This window comes from Balaenoptera borealis, assembly GCF_965194805.1.
Source record: "Balaenoptera borealis genome assembly, chromosome: 6".
Taxonomy (NCBI): domain Eukaryota; kingdom Metazoa; phylum Chordata; class Mammalia; order Artiodactyla; family Balaenopteridae; genus Balaenoptera; species Balaenoptera borealis.
The window spans coordinates 122,940,545-122,967,358 of record NC_138863.1 but is presented as its reverse complement, the minus strand read 5'-3'; the positions used below and the strand labels follow the sequence as shown (position 1 = coordinate 122,967,358).

Here is a 26,814-nt window from a genome sequence, read left to right as displayed (position 1 = left end):
GTCTCCAGGGAAAGGAGTGAAGGTCCCTTGTGAAGGTCAAGGTCCTGGGGCTGGATTAGACACATCTTTACAAACAGAACAGCTCAAGACAAATGTTTAAAAAGATAACTTTGGGGCTTCCCTGGTGGCGCAGTGTTTAAGAATCCGCCTGCCAATGCAGGGGACATGGGTTTGAGCCCTGGTCCGGGAAGACCCCACATGCCGCAGAGCAACTAAGCCCAGCACCACAACTACTGAGCCTGCACTCTAGAGCCCATGCTCAGCAACGAGAGAAGCCGCCGCAATGAGAAGCCTGCGCGCTGCAATGGAGAGTAGCCCCTGCTCTCCGCAACTAGAGAAAAGCCTGCGCACAGCAACAAAGACCCAACGCAGACAAAAATAAAATAAATAATAAAATAAATAAAATTAAAAAAAAAAAAAAGATAACTTTGGGAGCAGCGTGATCACTTCTAACTACTCTTTGATAGCTGGGAGAAAATCAACCTGCAGCAAAAAGTTGAGGTTAAATTTTGAGTAAATATTTCTGGTGAGATAATAAAAAGTGGGTAACAGCCAACAATGCAGCAAATATCAGTTAATTCTAGAATCACCATGGCCCAATGTACCAAAAGACAGAGAGGTAAAAATGTATTTAACAGGAGTCATTCACCCATCTTTCACTCATGGCTTAGAACCATTTATTAAACAATTTCTCTGTGGCAGAGGAGTAGATTCTAGGTCTAAAGAGTTGTTTGAAGCTCCAAGATTCCACATGCTGAGAAAAAAAAAAATCCCTTAAATATCCTGCTTAAAAAAAAAAGAAAAAGAACAATAAGTTTCCTTTTTTGGATGATCAGATAACCAGAATTTAAACTTTATACCATTTTCTCCTTCTGTTCTGTGCCATGTCGTTTTATACAAGGGTGAAGTAAGGGCAAGAGGCAAAGAACAGAGTTACTAAAACTCACATAAAAATGTCTGTACTTGCTTACGAATAAATAAAAGAATGTCCTGCTGTTAGAAAAGAGAGCTTCACCTTAGCTCTACGTGGTTGTCTGGATGAGAAAACTTTTCATCCGAGCCATGGGCCATCACGAAGAGGCACACTTTGGATCATCTCTCTGCCTTCTCCTTCTCACCACCCAACCATCCTTTTTATCCCTCTACAACCATCCTTTGTGTCCCATTTTGTACCCCTCTACCCAGATGACTGTTTCCACCCCTCACACAGCCCAACCCTCTCCTGTGCGATCCCCAGGCTTGGAGCTGCCACCGGTTTTCTTTCTTGCTCTCAGCTGCCCATCCATCTGACGTGGTTAAATCAGAGAACACTTGACTGGGGGGATATCTATAGGCTGAATCATTATGTTGAAGAGAAGTTCCTTTGCAAACAATCATTCACTGTGAGATGATTGTTATTCATGACAAGTTTTCTCATTTCTTTTTTTTTTCTTCTTCCTGTTTAGTTCTTTAGCTGGGATGGAAACCCCAGGAGAAGTCAGCTCCATAGTACACCTGATCCACATCTCCCTGAGGCTTCCCTTTAGTATTCTAAGAAGGAATTGTGCCTTGGGTGTTCCTTGAATTACTTCTTTTTTCCTTCTTCCACTCACCTCCACTTCTGAGCTGCCTTACTTTCACCCATTACCCACAACATACTCATTTTCCCCATTTACTTGGGCTTCACTGAAATATATGACAGCAGGTGATTCAGTTACAGAGGTTAATTAAAACAGAATAAAATATTACCAATTATCAGCGTCTTGGAAGATAGCCCTCAGAGCAACCTGACTTAGCAGAAAGCAACATGCACAGTGCAGTGATGTGATCTGAGATGCCCTGGGAGGGGTCTCTTTGGCATCCTCACCAGCTGCCGTAACCCAAAATGCCAACTTAGCAGCTCGTTGGATGTAGTCAGCAGGGAATCCTTGGATTCAGCTGGAATTCCAACTCTACCCCCTTAGTCATGTGACCTTATCCAAGCCACTTAGCATCTCAGAGCCTCAGGTTCCTTTTCTGGGGAAAGGAGTTAATAAAACCAACCTCAGGGGTTGTTGGGATAATGATATGAGATATAGTATATACAATACTAAGAACACTTCAGCATTCGGTACTTAACTTTTTTTTCCCATTTTTTTCATTTTGTAATTTAATTTTACTTTTTTTCATGATATTTAACTTGAAAAATGTATTGGAGTATAGTTGATTTACAATGTTGTGTTAGTTTTAGTTGTAAAGCAAAGTGATTCAGATATATATATGAGTATATATATATTCTTCTTTAGATTCTTTTCCGTTATAGGTTATTACAGAGTATTGAGTAGAGTTCCCTGTACTATACAGTAAGTCCTTGTTGATTATCTATTTTATGTATAGTAGTGTGTATATGTTAATCCCAGACTCCCAATTTATCCCTCCCCACCACCTTTCCCCTTTGGTAACCATGAGTTTGTTTTTTATGTCTGTGAATCTGTTTCTGCTTTATAAATAAGTTCATTTGTATCACTTTTTTAGATGCCACATATAAGCGACATCATATGATATTTGTCTTTCTCTGATACTTAACATTTTTAAGAGACAATATTATCTAGGAGTCGTCATATATCAAACTGCTATCTACTAAATGCTATACCAGCCCACATCAGTATTCTGACTAACTTTACCAAGAGCAGAAACTTAAGGGAAGTTTATAAGGTAAATATGTTTGAGCTTTCTTAGAAGCACCTGGACACCAAAAGGGGCATGCTTGTCGGAAACAAAAGTTTGAAATGTATGGAAAGCCAGCTGGACCACATGTTATCTAAGAATCAGGTTGGAAGAATGTTAAAGAATATGACCATTTCATAGTAGTGCCAGCTTTTGTGCTTTACCTTTCTGTAGTAAATAATAGAATTGAATATTTACATAATGAATGCATTTCCACAAGGTTCTGCTGTGTTTCACTCTGAATGTATGTTCTATGTCCATAACCCCTGTTACAGACAAAGCAAAGCTCTCTCATTGTTATTTCACATACAAGAAGCTTCGTGATCTGGATTTGACCTTCTCCCCTGCCTACATCTCCTGTAAGTTCCCCACATGAAAACTGTGCAAAAACTACACCAAGATACTTATATTTTGGGGAAGTAGTGATTTTTATATTATTTCACATTTCCGTGTCTGAATACATGGCAGCACCTACCTGTACTACACTAACTTTAGCTCACTTCTTCTGATCCTTCAGAACTTAACTACACTTTTCCTTCAAATCGAACTATCCCAGCCCATGGGCACCCCAGGTTGACACATGTGTGCTTCTGTCTATAACCGAAGTCATCACGCTGTTACATTTACTGCTAAATAACTAGCCTTTTCTTTTCCACTGTCCTGCAAGTTCCTCAAGGGCAGGGATTGTAATGCCCTTGACTTTCTCTGCACAGCAGACTGCCTGACGGCACAGAGTAGGCACTCATTAGACATGTGATATATGAGTAAATGTCAGCTGGAATAATATGTACAGTTGCCTCTATAATAAATTATTTTCCAGAATCGTTTATGACAGGTTATGACTTGTCCTAAGACAGTGAAATCTAGAAGAGTTAAATCAGAATCTGCTCCCTCATGAGAATGATAGAAGGAAATTCCTGATCTCACCTGGATTGGTAAAGTGAATCAGAAAACTGATTTCAGGCTTGTATAGTATTTAGTAGATAGCAGTTTACTATATTGCAACTCCTAGGAAACATTGTCACTTAACAATCATATACTGAACTGTTCTTAGTATTTTATATACTCTACCCTGTATAATATATATATATATATATATGAGATATTCAACATAACTCTAGGACAGCCATGGGTAAAGTGGGCACCTTTACAAAGGGAAGTTCAGATCATTTCTCTTGATCCTTCGTAGGTTGATTGTTGAACAAAACCTACATCTAAAATTAAAATGTCGATGTCCTAATCAAGGTTGCTGGCCACAGAAAGTGGCACATGATGAGGCTTTTCCCCTGGCTCTAAAGGAAGAGGAAAGGCTTATGAAATATACAATAACCCATGTTGGAAGAGGTATGACGGCACCAGAGTTGAGGAAAAGTTTCTCTGAGCACAACCTCGATGATGAAGTCAATAGGAGGGGTTCAAAGGTTATTGAATGAGTAAGAAGGTCAAAGGGGGGAGAGGCTGGAATCAGAGTAGAAGAGATGATCAGTGGGAAGTCTTGGAGAAGAGAGAGTAGCAGCATTTCAATATGATGGTCTAATTTTCCACTTTTAAGTGATGTGATGTGATTCTCCAGCACCGCTCCTCAGTGTTCCTTAAATTAAGCCCAGGCATGGTCATTTGTACTCTAGGAAGGGAAGGCACTGAGGCAGCATTCGGTATGGAAAGAGTTTCATCAAAGGAAAGGAAACAGTGAGCAAAGATCAAGAATTCAGCCAAAAAGCGAGTGAGAATTGAAGGCACTTAAGGAGAAACACTTCCCCTCCTCAATAACTCCTTATATTCGACCCCCCTTACCAACTTCTCTGATTATACAGAATAAAATGAACATGTTTCCATGTAAGTCTATAAATCTATACATTTCTAATGTCAGTATAGTGAAGGGAAATTAAAAAATCAAAATAAACTGAGCAAATCTAAGCTGCTGGTTGCAGAGGATTTTGACTATGTTTTCCTGGCCACACAACCATTTAGCCTTTCCACACACCTCTCAAGCTTGTAAATGCCATTTTGGGATCCTTCCTCCTCCTCAAAGGTCTTCTACATTCATCTATTCAGCTAACTACCATCATCTTCTACTCTACAAAGAGTAGGTCTTCAGGGATATAATGTTAAAAAAGACACAGTCTCCAAACAGAACAAGAGTTATTTTTGGTTTGTAGGCCTCCAAGATGTGATAGAGGGCTCTGCAGGGTAGAGTGGGAGCCCACAGAATGGAGAAGTCCAGTCAACTGCATCTGATTTGACCCCTGTGAAGATCGTGATGTTAGGAGAAAGGACCTGAGGTAGAAGATAGCTGGGCCCCTGGGCTGAGCAGCTGGGGAGCTTGTCAAACAGAGTAAATTGGAGCTCTGTTTTCCCTAACACTCCAAGGACAAAGTTGACGGCAGGAGCTGAGCTCTCCTGGAGTAAAGAGATAGGAGGACCACATCTATCACTCCTGAGGTCAAGGAGACCTCCCCGACAGCATATGTGCAGGAAGGCTCCTCTGGGGTCAACAAGGGAGGGGGCGCCATCCCATAGTAAGTGTTGTCAAAGCTCCCAAAGGCCTCCACGCTGGAATCCATCTTGGCAAAAAGATGTGCACGCATATTGGGAAGGGCCCTAAGACAGGTCGGATGTGGGAAAAGAAGCAAAATAATTGGCCAGAGGAGAACAAAGACCCGGAAGAACTGCCTCTACATAAATGACTTAATCACGTTGTTACTGTGGTCCTCCTCATTAGGGAGAAGGCCCACACTCTTTCTCCCTGGGTGTGTATTCCTGTTTTGCTTCTGTCTAAATAAACTGCTTCCCTGTGTGCTCTCCCACATGTTGGGCTGTGTTTCTAAGAATAAATTTTGTACCTGTTTCTGCAGTTTTTGCCTCCTTGAAACAGTCTTGCTTTCCAACGAGGGCAAGAGTCAGGCCAATGTTGCTCCTAGTCTCTAGCCCCTGCTGGACTGGTGGCTAGGATTCCTAGCTTTCATCCAGGCTACTCAGGTTCAATTCCTAGGCAGGGAACTAAGATCCTGCTTCAAGACTGCTCACTGCTGTCTCTCTGAGATCAGACTCAGGTCACATGACTTGGGGCCCAAGCAGCCCTACAACATTCTGAAGCTGTGGTCCATCTAATGTAACCTGATGGATTCATGTTCTTGGTCCTTTCCTCACTGAACTGAGGTTTCAAGTGGACCTAAAATTTTATTTGAAACATTCCTGCTGTTATCAATTTAAACAGTGAAGGGAAAGTACTTAAAAGCTATTTCCACTAGGTTGACAGCAGGTTGACAGAGGAACTCTTAACTATACTTGAGCAGCATTTGATGAAGCAAGTACAATTACAAAGCCAAAACCAAAGAATGTCTTAAATTCAGTCAAAACCAAAGTGGGTTTGGAAATGTTCTATGCATATTTTCATAATCAATACAGTAAAAAAAAAAAAAAAAGCAGTTGACCTGGAGGGCAAAGGAAAACTACATATGATGGCCATGAGAACTAAAACTAAACTTTATCTACAAAAGTAACTTGCTGTGGGGGAGGAAGAGAGAGTCTGGCCTCAGCTATACCTGAATTCAAATTCTGGATCTGCCTCTTAATAGACCTGTATGATCTTGAGAAAAGTATTTAACCTCTCTGTAATCTACATTCATCTACCTTAAGATGCAAAAGTGAGAAAACTATGAAAGATTAATAGGTTTGTTTTCTCTGTCAAATTTATGTTTACCAAAGGAGAAAGGGGAGGGGAGGGATAAATTAGGAGGTTGGGATTAACATATGCACACTACTATATATAAAATAGACAATCAACTAGGACCTATTGTATAGCACAGGGAACTCTACTCAATATTCTATAATAACCTAAATGGGAAAAGAACCTGAAAAACAATAGATATATGTATATGTATAACTGCATCACTTTGCTGTACACCTGAAAGTAACACAACATTGTAAACAAGTATACTCCAATACAAAATTTTTAAAAAAAATCATAAAAAAGGACCTACTGTATAACACAGGGAATATATGATCATTACAAGATATATGCTTATAGATTATTACAAGATATATGCTTAATATCTTGTAATAATCTATAAGGGAAAAGAAACTGAAAAAATTATATATATATATATATATATATATACACACACATACACACACACACACACACACACACACACATATATATATCACTGTGCTGTACACCTGAAACTAACATATTGTAAATCAACTATGCTTCAATAAAAAATACAAAAAAATACAAAAAAGAATTAATAGCTTGTTATGAGGACTAAATAGGTGTTTAATAAATATAAATTTTCTTTTCTCTAGTTTTAGTGGCAGTAATAGGGCAGGCCAGTGACAGGATCATCAGTGGGACAATGGGAGAAGAAAGAAACAGTCTGTATAATTACACATCCCTACCTCCCACACCTTCTCCCAAAGCCTATATTCTACACATTACAGACATGCTGACTAAATCGCAAAGCTAAATATTACATTTCATTCTCCTGTTGAAAATGGAATGTTCAGAATATAAAGAGGTGATGGTGTGGCAACACGCTTTACGTTACAAACTTCAGCAATAGCCCTGAAAGTACGAGGACTAGAAATTCCCAAAGTTAAAGCAATCACCGTTATTCAGGAGCCCTAGTTCATACTGAATCTCTCATCCATGCTCTTTTATCTTAGGGGACATTTTATGCATCCCTTCGTGGGCTTCCTCCACGAGTGCAGAGGGATCAGGACGCCCATTACCATTCGTCTTTGTCAGCGTCACAATTGCAAAAGTGTCGAATGTCCAGGCAGCTCTCGTCTAGGCCACAGTCACACTGCTGAACTCCGGGCGGGGCGCCTCCCCAGTAGGGGTGTCTTTCATTGGACCGTCCGATCCACCAGGTCAATGGGGTTCCATCTGAAAGACAAGATGCTTCACAAGTCAGAGTGGAGCAAGCCTGAAAGAGCACAGAGGATGTCACAAAAGCTGAGATGAAAATGTCTCGAAGGATATATATACATTGCACGTATGTATGCACATATGTATACACATATGTTCATACATACGTGCAATGTATATATATCCCTCCCTCCCTCCCTTCTTTCCTTCCTCTTTTCCCTTCTGTTCTCCTTCCCTTCTGTTCTCTCTCCTTTCTTTCTTTCCTTTTTTCTTTCTTTCTTCCTTCCTTTCTTTCTTTTTCCTTCTTTCTTTCTCTTCCTTCCTTCCTCCCTCCCTTCCTTCCTTCCTTTTCTTTCTCTCTCTCTATCTCTCTCTCTATATATATACACACAGAGAGAGATATCTATATACATGTGCTCATATAAACAACACTTTTATGAAAAGCATTTCTATAATAGAATATTGATTAATCACAATGTTTAGACTCAGGGTCACAAGCTCACATGCTAACCAAATCAGGCAGGCATCACAATTGAGTAAACTGGGCTAGATCTTAGACCAAAAATATTGAATATATAGATACAAAAATTAATTTCCTTTTAAAACTACAAAAGGATAAATAGTAGCATGAGGGCCAATATTAGCCCGACCTTAGTTCTCAGTTTCTGGTAGACTGTGGGGAAGGGTGGACACGAAGGTGAGGGGGAGAGTGTTGGCTCAGAGGAGAGGGTGGCCCTATCTTACCCCACACTGATTTCTGTCATGATAAAGATTAACGCCAGGGTTACCATATCTTTTGAATTTTTTAAAGAGAAGTCACAATATTTGAAGTTCAAAGATTTGGACAAAAGAAATATTATGAAGGTCAATACTGCATAGGTCAATGAAATGTATGTCATATTTGTGTCATATTTAACCCATACAAAGCTAGGATGCAACCTCTAATTTCTGGTTTATGTAGTTAACAGAAAACTATTTTTGAGTCTTGCCCTTGTCAATTTTCAATTTTTTTTCTTTGCAAAGTTTAGTTTAGTAAAATCTGTTGAAGTTATCTTGTATAATTGGGAATATTTAAGTAGATAAAAATTATTATCCAGAAGATGATAAGATATCCAAAACAACAGATGTAGGCAGAGATAGAGGTGTTATACACCCTTAGGCTGAATGGGATTAGGCCTAGGTCCTCTTTGGAAACCACTGGTCTGTTTCTGTTTGGCACACAACAGGCATTTAATATGTGTTTATTTTTTAAAAATGAAAGAAATAGTGATTGAGAGCCATTTTTCATGATTTATCAGTTTAAAGTAGAACAGTAACTTTTGTCTGAGGATGGCACTAGGTTGGAATTCTGCCTAGTCAAGATTTGACTTCATATACGACTCCTGATGTACAAACATATAATTTACAAATTATTCATGTATACAAATAGCAACAACTTTCTCTGAATTGCATTCATTACTAATGTCCTTATGGAAGTCACTGAGGCAAGTAGGAAGACAGTGAAATCTGGGTTTTCCAAGAACCTGTAAGTAATGAGAAGAAGATAAAACAAATACTAAGAAACGCAAAAGTATCTTAGGGGTGCTGAGTCAGGGGGCAGACAGCCTGGAGGACTATACTCACCCCAAAATACTACTCTTCACACTGTCTAAAATGTTTCAAGTCCCTTTACTAGCTTTTAAGTTAGAATCCCAGTTAGAGATGTCTGTTAACTAGTATCTTCTTTTTAAAGAATAATTCTAAACGGTACAAATCCATTTAACCTATTTCCAAACAGCTATAAATCATTGGACGCTAGTTCAAATGAATTGCTTTCTTTCTAACCACTAGTTCAGATAAGCCATACTCAAGTGGCCTCGAGGTCTGGTGGGTTTACTTAGAACAAAAAGCACTTTCAGGACCGAGGTAAGCTTAGGTGGATCGTCCCAGCATGAGTCCAGGTAACACAAGGGTAAAACACTGTGTGTTCAGGTGTTTGCTAATGTTGGCTTTGGGCACAAGATATGGGAAGAAATCTCTCGACTTCTCCCTCCTGGCACTGCTCAGACCTCTCCTCCATAATCGAGACTTCTGATCACATGATGAAATTCAATGTCATAATGAATTACTTTTGTTTATAAGCTAAATCAACGCTGTGATCTTATTAATAGCATTATTATCAATGGTCTCAATTCTGAACAACCAATTTGTGTACACTCTAGTGCAAATGTTGTCTTCTAGTAGTTTTACCAATTCTTATTTGGTGTCTTCAATCCCTTAGAAGTGCCACTAGCCACTCAAGACTTTGTTTTTTTTTGCATCTACCAGTGGCTTGTATCACTGAGGCTTGGGGTCCCCTCCTCATGTCTGACAATTAGTATAAAAGTTGCAAACTATTTTGACTCACTGAATATCAATGAGCAAGAAGAAAGAAAAGGAAACATAGAGAATAAAGAAGAAACACACACATATATTTGAGAGCAGGAGGGTTACAGCAGAATTTTCCTCTTAGATGTCCCAGGTTTGTGTTTATTCCCCCGCGGAGTATGAGCTGGAACATACCAAATGAAGAAACTGAGGATCAAAAAGGGTGACTGATTTGCTTTCATTCATGACTCTAATGATGTAGTCAGGAAGAGAGAATTGGCACCCTTTCTCCAAATTTTGGCCACTGGAGAAATTGGATTTACTGCATGTGTTATAGTGGGCTCATGGGAGTAGTAAATATCCCCGCCCCAATGATGTCTTGGTCTTGCTACTTGCTTTCCCCGCTGGAACACGGACCGAAATGATGGCATGTCAGCTCAGTCTAGACCTTAAGAGGCACGCATGTTCCCACTGCTCCTGGGGAGCAACTCTGACACCACGGGAGAACACAATCCAGATGGTCACAGCCTCTCCTCGTGGACCTCAGGATGTGGCACACGGAGCACAGCCATCCTGCCTGGCGCTCAGACCTGTGAGCATAAGTCCTGAACATTGTATGCCACTGAGCTTTGGCCACCGGAAGTACAGCATTATTGCGGCAATCACTGATAAAACATAAATCACATATCAACCACATACAAAAATTCTGTAGGGATTCTAAGGAAGTAAAACACAATGATCATGGACAGTCCAGCTTTCAACTGCAGTTTGGTTGGAAACATAAATAAAAAGACATATCGGTGAATGAGGAAAATGAAGAGAAACGTCAATTCTGTTTGGCCCAACTAATTATCTATCTTTTGGCCCATAAATGTAAGCAGTTAGAGCAGACATTTTAGCAATCCCTTAGGAAGACCCTTCGTTACTCCCGCATATCCCTTTACTTGAACCCAATCTGGGTTCACTCTGAGTCCGTTCCAACTCAAGTCCCAATTATTGGCAGGGTAACCCGGTGCTTGGATCTTCCTGAAATTTACAGAGCAGTTTCCCCAGTGCTCGTGGTCCTGGCTTAGCTCTTCTTGGCTCAGTGCTCCCACCCATGTATTCCTTTAGACATTCTGCATAGAACTTTGGAGAAACTATTCCCATGGCTGGTCATTGACTGTCACCTGTCACAGCCTCCACCTATAGGTGATGCAAGACTCAAAGCCATATATATATATATATATATATATATATATATATATATATACACACACACACACACACACACACACATACACACACACATACACACATATGTATATATAGGATTTATAAAACCTATGCATGCATACATATATGTATATGTATGATTTATAAAACAATGTGATTAAATGAAATGGTATAATTAGCAGTGTATATTATATTATATATATACATATATATAATCATTCCATTCAATTATTGCTTAATTCTATGTGTGTGAAGGTCACGGGGAGATATCCTAGTTATATAAATTTTAATAGACTATCACTGCCCCAAGGGAGTTCATAACATTTAAGGAAGAAGGACATATACGCAGCTAAAAGAAATGTAAGTTAGAATGAGATTAGGGTCAAAATATAGAAGTTAATAAAATGCTAGGAAAGTCCAGAAGAAGAAACTATGAATTTTTTGTCCAAGATTCCTGAGAAATGGTTTATGGAAATCATTTTAATTTCATGGAAATGGTGACATTTGACTGGAGGCTTTGTGTTGAGAAGGACTTCAGCAAATGGTGCCACCAGGGAAAAGGGTGCAAGTAAGAGGCACAAGGAAAGGGGATCTGATTTTCACTACAGCATCGCTAGGAAGCAACGGTTTGAAATAATGAGATTTCTGTACATTCTAAAGATATCTTATCTCATTGACTGTAGTTAAGTATTTTGAGCTTAAAAATAAGAGGAAGGAGCCACCAAAGTTGTAAGGACAAATAATTACAGATGACTGCACCCAAATGTTTCATTGTATGATCAAAACACAAATCATCAAGATGCTGGTTTAGGAAAGAAGATTCTGGAAACCAAAGAAAGTATTTTACATTCTTTTTCTTTCTAAATAGAATGTAATTTCTAAGGAAAGGTTTAGACAACAAGAAAAACAACCTCTTCCATATCACAAAATAATGTTAGACATTCATCAAAGTCAATCTTGGTCTGACTGCATGTTGATTAGGATCATTAAATCAGAACATATGTCTAATAGCGTGATTAAGAGCTAGTCAGTGACATTAGGAATTAACATTTTTATAATGTTGTTCAACATTCTCTTCTCCCTGCCTATTTAACTGAAGTGAGCCCAAAAAGGAGGGGGTTGCATAAAAGATTAATGATACTGCCTCTCAAAACAAATGATAAAAATCACTTTGATGAGGTCATTTCAACCTGTACTGAACAAACCTTGCTAGAATATACCACAGGGATCCTTCATGGTTAGGCAAAGAGGTAGACAAAATGATTAACTTAAATGATTCTATTTGCATTGTTTTAATTTTTTGTAGGATAATATAATAATGCTTTGCATTTTGATAGTATATTTTATTGGAAGAGCTGCAATGAAGAATCCTAGCAAGGTTAAATGACTTGTTCAAAGTCACACAGTCACTGAAGGCAAATCTGGACTCAAGGCTCTGGGTCCCTGAAGCCCTCATGTCCTCAACATCCACCTTCCCAAAGACTCACAGACTTTCTGACTTTTTAATGTGCCCATAACATATAGAGATAATGTAAGCCTTGCAGGGAAAAATGACCAGCTACAGAAAATGACAATTATTACAAATTTGTGGGAACTGATAATACTAAATGAACACTGTAGTACGGGAATAAGACCTTTAGTTTATTCCACAATTTCTCTGAGAGGACAGACTTGAAAGCAGTAGTTTCCAGATGCGGGGTGACAAGAATGGAGGGGGATTCCTGTAACCACATCAAACTAATGTGAGAAGAAAGAAACTTTCATTGTGTTAAGACCCATGGACTCGGAGTGGGGCTTATTTATTACCATAGTATAGCTATAGTATAGTTAACCTATACTGATTAATATAGTAAACAATTAATGAATGGGAAATCTAGAAAAGTAAAATACCTAATGTCTACACACAATCAGACAAATACCTAAAGTCTACACCCAATCAGAGAAATAGAGAATTGCAATCAATCTGTGTATTAAGGCTCATGTGTCTGTTTTTACCAGTAATCCTAATTTTTTAAAAAATCCAGCATTTATTGAGCATTTAAAATATTCCAGGAAGTTATATGCACTTCTTATGCCCTAGTTTGATCAATCTCCACAACAACACTATGAGGTAAATACTTTTATCTCATTTTACAGATGAGGATACATTACTTGCCCAAGGTCACTTGGTAGTCAATGACAGACCCATGCCAAAGCACAGTGATCACTTGTAGGTGATTACAACAGACTCAACAGTGAAATCCCTGCCCCCACTGTTGTTCTATCCCCTGAAAGGTATCCTTACAGAAGGAAACAGGGACTTTTAAAGTCTATATCAAATGATTTATCTCTCTGATTAAAATCCTCCAGTATTCTATGTCTGTGGGTCTATTTCTGTTTTGTAAATAAGTTCATTTGCATCATTTTTAAGATTCCACATATAAGCGATATCATATGATATTTGTCTTTCTCTGTCTAATTTCACTTAGTATGACAATCTCTAGGTCCATCCTTGCTGCTACAAATGGCATATTTCATTCTTTTTTATGACTGAGTAATATTCCATTGTATATATGTACCACATCTTCTTTATGCATTCATCTGTCCGTGGACATTTAGGTTGTTTCCATGTCTTGGCTATTGTGAACAGTGCTGCTATGAACATAGGGGTGCATGTATCTTTTTGAATTATATTTTCTCCAGATATATGCACAGGAGTGGGATTGCTGGACCACATGGTAATTCTATTTTTAGTATTTTAAGGAACCTCCACACTGGTTACCAAAGGGGGGGGGGGGTGGAGGGATAAATTAGGAGTTTGGGATTAACATATATACACTCCTCTGTATAAAACAAACAACAAGGACCTGCTGTATAGCACAGGGAACTATACTCAACATTTTGTAATAACCTATAAGGGAAAAGAATCTGAAGAATATATATAACTGAATCACTCTGCTATACACCTGAAACTAACACAACATTGTATATCAACTATACTTCAATTTTTAAAAAGTCCTCCAATATTAGCTCAATACAAGAATAAAACCCAAGCATCTTCCTGTGGCCCCTAAGGCCCCATATGTCGTTCCTGCACTTTTCAGCCTTATTTCCTCCCTGGCTCCAGCTGTACTGGCTGTGCCCCAGGCCCTCACAGATGCTCTTCTGGGTTTACTGTCTCTGTCCAAATCCAACTTCTCACGGGTTTTTACAGTGCCTGATTGTCTTGTATCATTGGATCTTGAAATTAAAGCTCACTTCTTCCCCGTTGACCTTATTTACAATACTCCAAAGTCACTCCATTATTTACTTAGGAATACTTAGGACCACCTGAAATCATACTTTGTTTGTTTGTTGCTGTTTGTTTGCTTAACATGGTCCTCATTTGTCATTAGAATTGGAGAAAGGGCTTTTAAGTCTTGCTCATGACTATATCCCCAGCATGTAGAATGTTCCTGGTTTGTGCTAAGAATTAAATACTTCTTTGGTGAATCAACAAGTGGCTAAATGCCAAGAAAAAGAAACATCAGCACAGAAGGATTTCACACAGATGACATTTAAAAAATTGTTTCAGGAATGTATATCGTTATGCGGCCTTTAATCTTTATAGAGGTATATTCATAGTTGGCATTTTATGCCATCATTGAAGACATCAAGCATTTTTTTTTGTGACTTTAGTGATAGGCCCAGAGAATGACACCTATCAAGGCTTTGAACAAGTGCTTACTATAAATGTGGCATAGAATGAGATCACCATACGTAAAGGTGTCCACGTACCACTTCATTTGTGTATTTAACAAAATGACATAAAGTATCTGGACAAGACACTTGCCTGGTTAGAGTATAAAAATACAGAACAAATATAAAGCTTGCCACTAGGACCCTCACAATGTAGTAAATGAGAAAAAAAAAGTTAAATATTACCTTTAACGCAAGTTAGAATAAAATAAATTTGAGGTAGAATTTTAAACAACGTGTAGAAAGTCAAGAGGAAAAAAAGGCTAAAGTTTAGTGAAGAGTACAGTTCTAGAGAAAACTCCAAATTCATCCCTTTTTTGAATACACCTTCCTTTTTTGTTTTCCAACCAGTGGAAGAAAGTTGGATTTTCATACCACTAGACTCAAAACAAGGTTCACATAAGTTATGTCATTCAACCCTCCTAACAGCTCTGTGAAGTTTTTCATTTTTATTTTACAGATAAATTGAAGCTAATGAAGGATAAGTTTCTCAAGATCACACAGATAGGAAAACTTGAATGTAGATCTTGTGGGTCCAAACCCCAATAATATTTTTATTGTATCTTATGAAATCTAGTCCTATGATAAATAGAAACAGGATGGTATTTATTCACAGAAATTAGTCTTGAGTTGAAATTATGAATATGCATCAAATAATTATTTTATTGGTAAAACCACAGGGCCTTACTGAGTATGCATTCCCAATATCTTGGGAATATTTCAAACTGCATTATCTCCCCAATTATATTGGTCTATTTATTATTTACCTAAGAATCAATCAAACAAAAATACCTGCAAACACAAATGTTCCAATGATTACCATTGTTTCTAAGACTTATTTGCCTGAACTCCTATAACTTTGTTTAACAGATACCTAAGGAAGTGATAGGTCATCATATAATAAGGAACCTATTGAAATTTCCCTCTAGAAATCTTAGATCAATGTTTCTCAAAATGTTGTTTCTGTCTGACTTTAATCAGAATAATCTGGCGTTTTTGTAAGAGCACGAGTTCACAGCATCTTTTCCCAGACACACAGTGAGTGAAGCTTCAAATTCTCCATTTCTATCATACAAAGTGATGCTGAAATGTTGCACACTAAAATTTTAGAATCACTGGTTAGAAGGTTCGAACCTTATTCAAAAATGTTCAAATACTTCCTTTTATTTTTGAAAAATTCTTATTCAATGACACTGCAGATTGCTAAGTATGAATAAGCTTAGTTTCAGATTTAATTCCATTATCAAAACATGTGCATTAGATTATATTCCTTTCTGCTAAAGAAAGATATCATGATAAGAGAAGATGAATAAAATACATAACAAAGATTAAGTTTAACGTGTAACTGAGAAAAAGGTCACTGAAATTTTTATGAACTAATTTCTTCTGTTTTGTCTTGGTCTAATAGAAAAATGGTTAGTGTGCATTTGATGCTGCTAATCATCTCAAGAATTCCCTAGAAGTTTCCCCAGAGAACCATATCCAGTTATCCTTCTTTCTCTACCCACCGCCCAAAGAAGTATCTCCCAAAGTTATTCATCCTTCTGTAACCCTCATCCCCAACCCACTGCAGTTCACTTTCTTTAGCAAACTCTGTTTCATATTTTGGAAAGATTAGGGAGGGCCAGTTCAAGTTCTCTTAATTTTCTTCTACTCTGACTCAAAAAAGAAAGAAAAAAATGTTACCCTCTCTCACTTCTTGTGTCAAATGTCTCCCATGCTCACTTTTCATCTGTTTTGATGGGAAGATGATGAACTTTGTCCTCTATCCATCCTATGCCTCTCTGTGTCTACTCATTGGTCTCTCCACTCATCCATCCTCTTGTTTTTACCAGAATCCTTCCCACTCACAACCTTTTGGTGGGCCTGGCCCTTGGCGATATGAAATATTTTTCTTTGTCCTTCATAGATATTTCATCTGTTACTTATACACAAATGTCTAAAAAGTCTAGATTCCCCAGTCCTGCATTCTTTCCTGGATTGTTTGGTGGACACATCAGTATTTTCCAATACTTCCTCACAAAGCATGAAGAATATTTACCACTCGTTATCCTATGCGTATGTACATAAAATAGGCACACAGAGGTATTCACACATCCATATTCCCCAATAGCTCCTAATCTTTCATGAAATAAGGCACTCAATAAATCAATAACTGTGTTAAATAAAGTGAGAAAGGAGTAAATGTTGCGTTGCTAATCAAAATGCCATTGTGATCATTTATGTTGATAAACCACCTCTAAATCTTTGTTACCATTTGCCAAAGCAACAACTAACCCACTATGGTTTATAGCATGAGACTTTCAACCATATTGTAAATTCTTCCTGACGATGGCATATTTTGTGGGACTTTTTGTGTGAAAAACATGTAACAGAGGGTGAGAATGCTTATGTAAGACACTCCTATTGTTTAATCAACTAATACAGAGTCCATGTAAATTGCAGAAAATTAGAAATAAACACATACACCCCGCCATGCCCTTTCTTGCCTGAATCTTCTTTTTAATTTCTTCTTTCCTCCTCTCTCTGGTTCTCCTTTTTCTTTTTTTCTTTTTTTTCATTCTCTGTCTCTCTCTCTCCCCCACTCACTCTTACTCTTTCTCTCTCTACCCTCTTTCCATCTTCCTTCCCTCTTTCCCTCTCTTCTCTCACTTATGCCCCTCTCTCCCTTCCCCCAATTGTTTTCACTCCTCTCGTTCCTTCTTCTTTCCTCCATCTTTTTTCTTTGATCCACCTCCAACAGTAACTCTCTATTTCTTCTTTTTTAAACACATAAACACAATCACAGATACAAGAAGAATTGATCACAATTCTGTCCATGACTTTCTATCACTGATGGTTGGTAGACATTACCTGGTTATGTTAAAAAAAAAAAAAAGGAAAAGAAAAAAAAAGATAAGAAAAACAAAAGACCTAGCTGGAACGCTTTACATAAATATCTACATGAATCAAGCTTTTCCAAATTATAATAGGTGAGCAAATTCATCAAAGAGACCCTGAAGGAGACGAAGTGATCTTGCTTTGCACAGTGCTAATGAACAAGCAACAAACCCCTATTCATTTATTTCTGTACTTGAAACATAACTGATGGCTGTAAGTCTCATATTCGTTAGAGGCCTGAACAAGGCACAGACAGAAAGTTGATGGAGCTCACAGATCATACCCGTTAGGAAGGTTTGGAAACAGTGCAAGGCAGCAGCATAAGAAGAATGGGCACAGAGCAGCTTGTGTGATGAATAAAATATGAAGAACTTTGCAATTACACAGACCAGAGAGAAGTGGCCAGAGGATCATCAGCATAATGATAGTAATAAAAATAGGATTTAATGCCTGTATCTCCTATTTCACATCCCCAAATCTGAATAATATTTATTAACCACTCTCCTGTTTATGGTTATTTGCAGGGTACATAACAAAAAATAAAGCGAGGCTATGAGTTTCCTGCCTTCAAGATTTTTTTTTTTTGTTCCACGAGTGCCCACAAAGGTCATTTAATTATTCTGAAAGATATTCTACAATCAAAAAATATATGAAAGTGGTAACTTTGGTTTCCGAACAGGAATATGCCATTTAAAAGACTGCTTTATATTTTAAACATTAGATAAAATGACCAGTTGAAAATATTGATTAACCATTTGTGTCCATACAAAGTAATTTTCTAAATCAAAAAAGTGAAAAAAAATTAACTAGTGTTTATTTAGGACTTACAGTGTACCAGCTGCTATGTTTCCTCATCATAAAAGGTAGAAAGCAAGCAATATTACAAGAGGTTGGCAGTGATCTACCTAAGGGCAGGGATGATTAGTAATCATTATACACCCAGCAAATACTAGACACTCAGTAATTTTTTAAATAATAATTGAATATATATATATATATATGTGTGTATGTATATGTATATATTACACATATATATCATACATACATGTTTGTAGATATATATGTCTGTATACACACGTACACACACAATGTCTACTACCTTATCCTATTTAAAAGATATTACAGTATAAACACTCGTAAAGGTAATTCCAATACAATTCCCCAAAAGATGAATTATTTTACCTAAGATTTGAGACAGGAACATTATCAAGAAATGTGTAGCTATACTGCTCCCAGCCAGGCATATATTGTATCAGATAACATGATGTGGGGTTTCATCCTGCAAGAGTCACTTTGTTGCTATCACAAGGAAAAGCTAAGTGATTGGACTAGAACATGATATACTACACCTAGACTCAACTCCAATGCTGGCAAACCTATTCCTTGTCTCCTATCAGGTTATACCATTAACAGAGGCCTCCTTCTAGGATCTCAGTCAATAGGAATGAGTCAGTTAAGGGGCCTTTCAGTTGACAGAGACAGCTAATGCATTGTTGGCTGCTCTTCGAAGTCTAGAATCAAATTAGAGAAACGAGCATATTACCAAGTGGGGGAAGATTCTTCCGAGGGTTAACAAGTTTCTAGGACCAATTTAAGCAAGACCTAAGATCCAGGACTCATTTCTGGTTATATGGAATTTATTACAAAATAGAGGATATTATTGTATCCTAAGTGTCTCTGATTATTCTGGAATTGTGAATAGCAACTATCATATTTCATCAAATGCCAGTTGCTATATATAAGTTGTGTCATTGTTTTATGTACCACTAAAAATGAAAATTGACTACCAGTTCAACTAAAACATGACATTAATTGTAAAATTCATTCCAATTTCAGAGATACTAAAAATGTAAAAAGAATGTTGGTTTCAATTATTTTTACATATATATAGTCAAGCTTCCCATGACTCATTTCATCTGCAATTAATCCTCTTTTTTATCTAGTCAGGAAAATTGTTAAGTATTTATTTGTGTTTGTTGTAGGTATAACAAGGATAAAGACTGTCTCCAACAGGAAACAATAACAGCAAATCCATCAGGATTCTAATAGTTTTCTTATGAACAATAACCACCGTTTAGCTTAAAATAGACATTTAATACCAGTATTTTGTAAAAATATTTAAACACTAGGGTTCTCAAACAAGAAACGCATAATGCATGTGGTGATTTCAAAAGAGGGTATATATGTGGAAGCCAAAAAAAAAAGGTAGAAGTGAACTTATCTGCAAAACAGAAATAGAGTCACAGACATAGAAAACAAACCTATGGTTACGAGGGAAAAGGTGGGGGGATAAATTGGGAGATGGGGATTAACATATACACACTACTATATATAAAATAGATAACTAATAAGGACCTACTGTCTAGCACAGGGAACTCTACTCAATACTCTGTAATGGCCTATATGGGAAAAGAATCTAAAAAAGAGTGGATATATGTATATGTATAACTGATTCACTTTGTTGTACACCTGAAAATAACACAATATTGTAAATCAACTATACTTCAATATTAATGTAAAAAAATAAAGCATATAAAAAAATTAAATAAAAAAAAGAGGGTCTGAAAAGTCTCTGACAGTCCCTTCCTTTGAATCTAAGTGGGCTTGTGACTACTGCAACCAAGAAAGCAGGATGAAAGTGACACCAGGTAACTTGGCAGGCAAGGTCCTAAAAAGCCATGTCCAGCAGTTGCTGGACCGTGATTTCATGAGAGACTCTTGTTGAGTACATCGTGAGAGCCTAAAATACTCCCATGCTTTCTGTATACCAAAGAAGTGAGGAACCCATGCAGGAGTCTGAGAATGCCTTCCTATTAGGATAGACAACAGAATAACAGAAAGTAGCTGTTGCAAATTGGATTATAAATTATCATTTGGTTCAGTTGAAAAATTAGATTATGAAGAACCATTGAACTCTTTTTGGGAGTTACCAGATTCCCCAAATATCAGTCAGAAGATTCAAAAGGACTTAGAATCATATCTTAAAGTTTTTAATTTAATATTTCTATGCCTTAAATTTTACTAAGTTTAGAACTTCTGTGATAAAAAACAAGTATAAGTAAAATTCTGTATTCTAAAGAATAGTACCTTGGGGGAAGGAGCAATATTATTTATATGTATTCGTTTCTCTGATTTCAGATGGTTTTCAAAAAGAACATAATCAATAAATCCAAAATAAAATATAGATCAGAACTGTCTTCATAAGAACAGAAAATGAAATGATGGAAATAAATTATTTTATTTTAAATTCTACCCAGTACTGTGTAATGAGCTATTTGGGAAAAGAATCTAAAAAAGAGTGGATAGATGTATATGTATAACTGATTCACTTTACTGTACACCTGAAACTAACACAACACACAACTAAAACAACATTGTAAATCAACTATACTTCAATAAAAATTAAGAAAAAAAGAACAAATTATATTTTGGCAGTAAAAGTGAAAAGAAAGATACCATCAGTTTTACATTTCTTTTCCTTTTCTTTTTTTTTTTTTTGGCTGCGTTGGGTTTTTGTTGCTTTCTGTAGTTGCGGTGAGTGGGGGCTATTCTTCGTTGTGGTGCACAGGCTTCTCATTGCGGTGGCTTCTCTTATTGCAGAGCATGGGCTCTAGGTGCGCAGGCTTCAGTAGCTGCAGCATGCGGGCTCAATAGTTGTGGTGCACTGGCTTAGTTGCTCCATGGCATGTGGGATCCTCCTGGACCAGGGCTCGAACCCGTGTCCCCTGCATTGGCAGGTGGATTCTTAACCACTGCACCACCAGGGAAGTCCCAGTTTCACATTTCTTACTCACAAAAAGAAGAAATCCGGTTCTCAAGGGAGGTAAAAGGTTTTTTGAACATTGAATTTTGAAAGTAAGTTTTCATATGAGATCCTTTATGGGAAGACACAAACGAATCTACTGGGAAATGTCCTCAATAACACACCTACCAAAAAGGGAATACACTGAATTTCACATGGAAAAATTTCTTGAAGGACTTTATATGGAGGAATTTCTTAGAGGTCCTGTGGAAAAAGCTAAGGAACTAATGTTGATAAATCCATATATTACCATCAAGGATGAGCCTTTAAACGAATGGCTTGATGGAAAGAGTGAAATTAAAGAACAGATGGATTGCATGGCCTTCCTCTGGCCCTCCCATCCCCTAATACGCCTTTTGTTAGCTGGGCTTTGGGTGAGTGCTTGATAGAAGACACTTGGAGGATATACTCTCTGATAAGGGCCTGTGGTGTGTGATGTTGCTTTAAATTCAGCTCGGATGCTTTAGAGGAGAGATGAGATGATGACACCACCATCTATCCTGTGTACCCAAGATGGGAAAGGGAGGGAGGGAGAGAGTTGGATTTTCAGCTGTTTCCACAACCTGCTTCCCCATGCACATTACTCTCCGCATTATTGGAGCATAGCAGGCTCTCAGAAAAAAGTAAGTGATGGTGACAGGTGTAATTGTTGTTAGCTCTCTGTAACCGGTATAGGCTGGATTGCATCCCCCCAAATTCCTATGTTGAAATGCCAACTCTGAATGCCTCAGGATGTCCTCATACCACGTGGGGACACAGAAGGAAGACCACGTGGGGGCACAGAAGGAAGACCACGTGGGGACACAGAAGGAAGACCACGTGGGGACACAGAAGGAAGACCATGTGGGGCACAGAAGGAAGACCACGTGGGGACACAGAAGGAAGACCACGTGGGGGCACAGCAGGAAGGTGGGCGCCTGCACGCCAAGAGGAATGAAAAAGCAACCCTCCCTCTACCTTCATCTTGGACTTCTAGTCTTGAGAAGTGTGAGAGAATTCATTTCTGCTTTTAAGCCACGCAATCTGCAGTATTTTGACACAGCAAACACAATCAGTACCAGTTACGATCTCCCTCTGAATTTTGAGAGTACTGGATTTTAAAATCCCTGACACATTGAGGGAAAACTCTAATGGCCCTGAACGACCAAGGGTTGCGGGGTGGTATTCATGGAAGGAAATAGGGCAAGACAAATTCAGTTTGTCAGTTTGTTTTTTGTAAAGCTGATAACTTTGATGGCTTCTGTGGGTTTTGCTGTGGCTTTGGTTTGGTTTGTCTGTCTGTTTCCAGCACTTTTCATCTGATTCTTACAGACAAAGCAAGTGGACACAGGTCCTTCTGGCAGTTCCAACTACTGAGATCTGCCCTTCACCCAGTGTGAATAGAAAATTGGGCAGAGCAAAAGTGACTGTTGAAATACACTTTTTTTCTTCTATCTGTTGAACAGGATTTGCTATCTTCACACATCAGGAGGTATATTAGCATTGGGAAAAGTTGGGAACAGAAGCAGACAAATGTTCCACAGAGGGTGGAACAGCATTAGTTATGTTGGTAGTGAAGAAAACGATTTTTGCCATCTTGAAATATATCAAAGAAGAAAAGAAAAGAAGGGTTCAGAAACTACATTCTCAATATGATCTGGTAAAATATAAATTTACCACTTGCCTTCCAAGAAATTTAGCATTCTATTGTCAAACCTAAAGGGATATAGGCACCTAAACGATATATTGTGTCATTTGGGGGAAAAAGGGTACAACGAATATATGTGGCTACAGCAAATTAAAGGTGTCATTTTAATTTCTGAAGATTTTTGTGTTTTGTATTTTTAAAGTTCCCAGCAAGGCTTGTTCAGGGAAAATGAAATTCCTGGCTCTACCTTTTCTCTCTATGTCCTATGATCTGGTCTCTACAACAAGTAGCTCTAAAAGTAGTAGAGTCTCCAGAAAAGTTAAAATAAATTTTTAAAATTTATCTTCTGAGTCATTTAAAAATTTGGGGTTAAAAAAAAAAAGTCGTTCTCTGAAATACTATCAGCTGCTAAGTTATTCCTGGTGTCATCAATTACACTGTAAACTGATCGGAGCAGGAGAACTGGGAGAAACAGCCAGATGTGACTCCACAGTTTCTACTGGGGAAATGGGAACACATGTTTTCAGAAAATATTCAAAGAAGGAAACCACTCGATTTTTCAAGAGCTTGAGTGACAATATTTAGCATTGAGTTAAAATGCTTCAGATACACAGTCTGATCACAACTCATAAATTAATCAACAGAAGACATCCGGGAAGCACAGTGGCACTTCTCCCAGATGAAGTGAAGCCCAGTTTTGGGGACTGGTCTCAAATGTGGGGTCAACACGAGACTCAAGTCACCCTAGGATCACGGTGGGGCAGTGGCAACTCTAGATTCACAGATAATCCAAATCCGGCTTTGAGTTAAGGACCTCGCTACCATCTCGTCTCCATGGGCTATCAGGTTATCCACAGTTCCCCATTCATCCCTGAGAGAAACTCACTTGTCTAAGGTCACCTTTTCTTTCTTTCTCCATGACTCTCCTCAAAGAAATCACGTGTTTCAGGCAAAGAAAACTCCAAACAGTCTCCCACCAAAATTCTGAATTCTGAGCCTTTGTTTCAAAGACCAAGCTCATTTGTTCCTATGAAAATCTCAGCCATGAGCTCTCCTAAACTCTTGGCAAAAGTGTCAAGTAAGACAAACTTTCTAGAGGAACATTAGCAGTATTTTTAAAGTTTTACAAAGTTAAAGCTCTTTTATTTTTTTAATTTTTAAAAAAATTTCTAAAACGTGTAGTTGATTTACAATGTTGTGTTTTTCTGCTGTACAGCAAAGTGACTCAGTTATACATATATATTCTTTTTCATAGTCTTTTCCATTATGGTTTATCACAGGATATTGACTATAGTTCCCTGTGCTATACAGTAGGACCTTGCTGTTTATCCATCTTATATATACTAGTTTGCATCTGCTAATCCCAAACTCCCAATCTTTTAAAGATCTTTAAAAAAAAAAAAAAAAAAAAACTGATAAGAGTATTCATTACGGTATTATTCAGAGTAAAAAAAAAAAAAAAAGAGAGATATAATCTAAATTCCCTCAATAGAGGCATGATCAAATAAATTATCACACAATCACATCAGGAACCATTATGCAGGCACGAAAAATCACCTCAGGCAAGAAGTTTTCCAAATTTCTATCATGAAATTGCAATTTGGAAATAAAATTATAAGTAAATGTCATTTAAAAATCCCTTTTCGGGGGCTTCCCTGGTGGCGCAGTGGTTAAGAATCCGCCTGCCAATGCAGGGGACACCGGTTCGAGCCTTGGTCTGGGAAGATCCCACATGCCGCGGAGCAGCTGGGCCCGTGAGCCACAATTACTGAGCCTGCGCGTCTGGAGCCTGTGCTCTGCAACAAGAGAGGCCGTGATAGTGAGAGGCCCGCGCACCGCGATGAAGAGTGGCCCCCGCTCGCCACAACTAGAGAAAGCCCTCGCACAGAAACGAAGACCCAAGACAGCCATAAATAAATAAATAAATAAAATTTTTTTTAAAAAAATCCCTTTTTAATAACCAGATATCAGAACAAATGATATTCCCTCCATTTCCAACCCCATGATAAGCTGACTACTTGGTCAGGCCACATAAAGATGTGTGTGCCTTATATTTCCTTGCAGTGTGTATGCCCTGATAGACAAGAACTTTGATTTCATTCATTCATGGAACATTTTGTGTCAAGCACAGTATTAAAAATCTTTGTATCCCCTATGGTGCATGCATGTCACAGGAGACAATGAGGAATAAATATTTCTGCAACATGTATTATTTGCTAGCAAGTGTAGGTGGTGATATAGATATGTCATTCTGTTTAATCCCTTTAATATTCTCTAGAAGGAGTTTCATTATACCCACTTTATAGCTAGGGAGACTGAGACTCAAGGAAGTTAAACAATCTACCCAGGACACAGGGAGAAGAACCTGAATTTAAACCTGACCTTATCAGAGTCCTCCTATGCTTTTATCCACGACAGGGCCCTGTCTCCCCTTCTATTGGAGGACACTCAGTAATTTGTGTTCAGTAAAGTCCCTGGCTTGACCTTTAATGCGTCCATGTCATTCCTTTAAGTCATGGATCTCATATTACTTCCTTTGCTTCCAGGGTCTAGAATATTTATATATTTGGTCCCAAAGGAAACAGAGTATGAGAACTCATCCAATAGGATTATAATCAGCACACATAATCATCACCACTGTTTCAGGAGGAGCAGCATATTTAAAAGGCAATAGTTAGACTTTTGTTTGTTTTCCAATAAATGGACAGTTTGAGCTCTTTTCTTTTTTTCTCTTCCAGAGTTTTCACCCTCACACATTATGAAACAGTTGAAAAAAAATGTCACAAAAGAGAAACAGGAAAAACAAGGGTCAGGGGAATTCATTGATGCGAGCTTCTAGTGAAAACTGCAGTTTGTTGGATTGATTTTTTTACTTTTTCCTGGGTGTAGAGGTGGGTTTATTAAGTGAAAGTAGGAAAAAGCATCTTTGTCTGTTACCAAACCCAGGTAGGATAGCTTTCTTAGGCAGAGAGGAGGAGCTTAATGAATAATACTAATTTACATTTGTAATTTTGTTTTTTCCTAATTTAAAGTTTTATGTTCCACATCTCATCTGGTCAGAATGAGGCAGAGTTGGAAATTTGGGCATTTAGATGAAATCATTCAAACAGCTGTTGTCTTTGTATCTGTTAATCCTCTAATTATTTGGTACAGAGGTGTGAAAAGACTGCTGTGGATAGGCTATAATAACACCATGTGATTAGTGTTGTCAAGGACATGTGGATAAATCTACATTCAAACTCTAATATTATTTTTTCAGGAGTGGGCAAGCAATTTGGAACTTTGGGTATCCCAAGACATAAGGAAAGTCTAACTTTTACTATGGAACCACCTATCCTTATTTACTCCTGTAAAACCTTGCATGAGCATATTCATATTTGTATCCATCAGTCAAACAAACATGAATGTAAAGAGGACCCAATCAACTGCTCCTGTGGAAGGTAAGAGTCACGTGAGAAAATCCCACCCTCACTTTCCCTTAAGTTTCACAGTCCACTGAAGTCAGCATGTCTTACCTCGTCTATGTCCTATTTCCCAATATTCTGCCAAGGTTGGCATCTATGTTTGAGTTTTGACAGAATCATGCATAGCTGTGTTTCCATGATTTAAATGTTAGATTCCAGGGTCTTAAGTCACACTGACTGAATCAGAATTTCTGGGGATCAGGCC

At 38.0% G+C, this 26,814-nt stretch overlaps 1 protein-coding gene across 1 annotated transcript in view; it reads right to left on the bottom strand.

Annotated features, from left to right (window-relative positions):
* CNTNAP5 (contactin associated protein family member 5) overlaps positions 1–26,814 on the bottom strand; it is an 862,652-nt gene that overhangs the window by 150,162 nt on the left and 685,676 nt on the right. Inside the window, exon 14 of the mRNA XM_082397815.1 lies at positions 7,420–7,576. Coding sequence (XP_082253941.1) covers positions 7,420–7,576 — 157 coding nt within the window. The remainder of the gene's footprint in view (positions 1–7,419; positions 7,577–26,814) is intronic.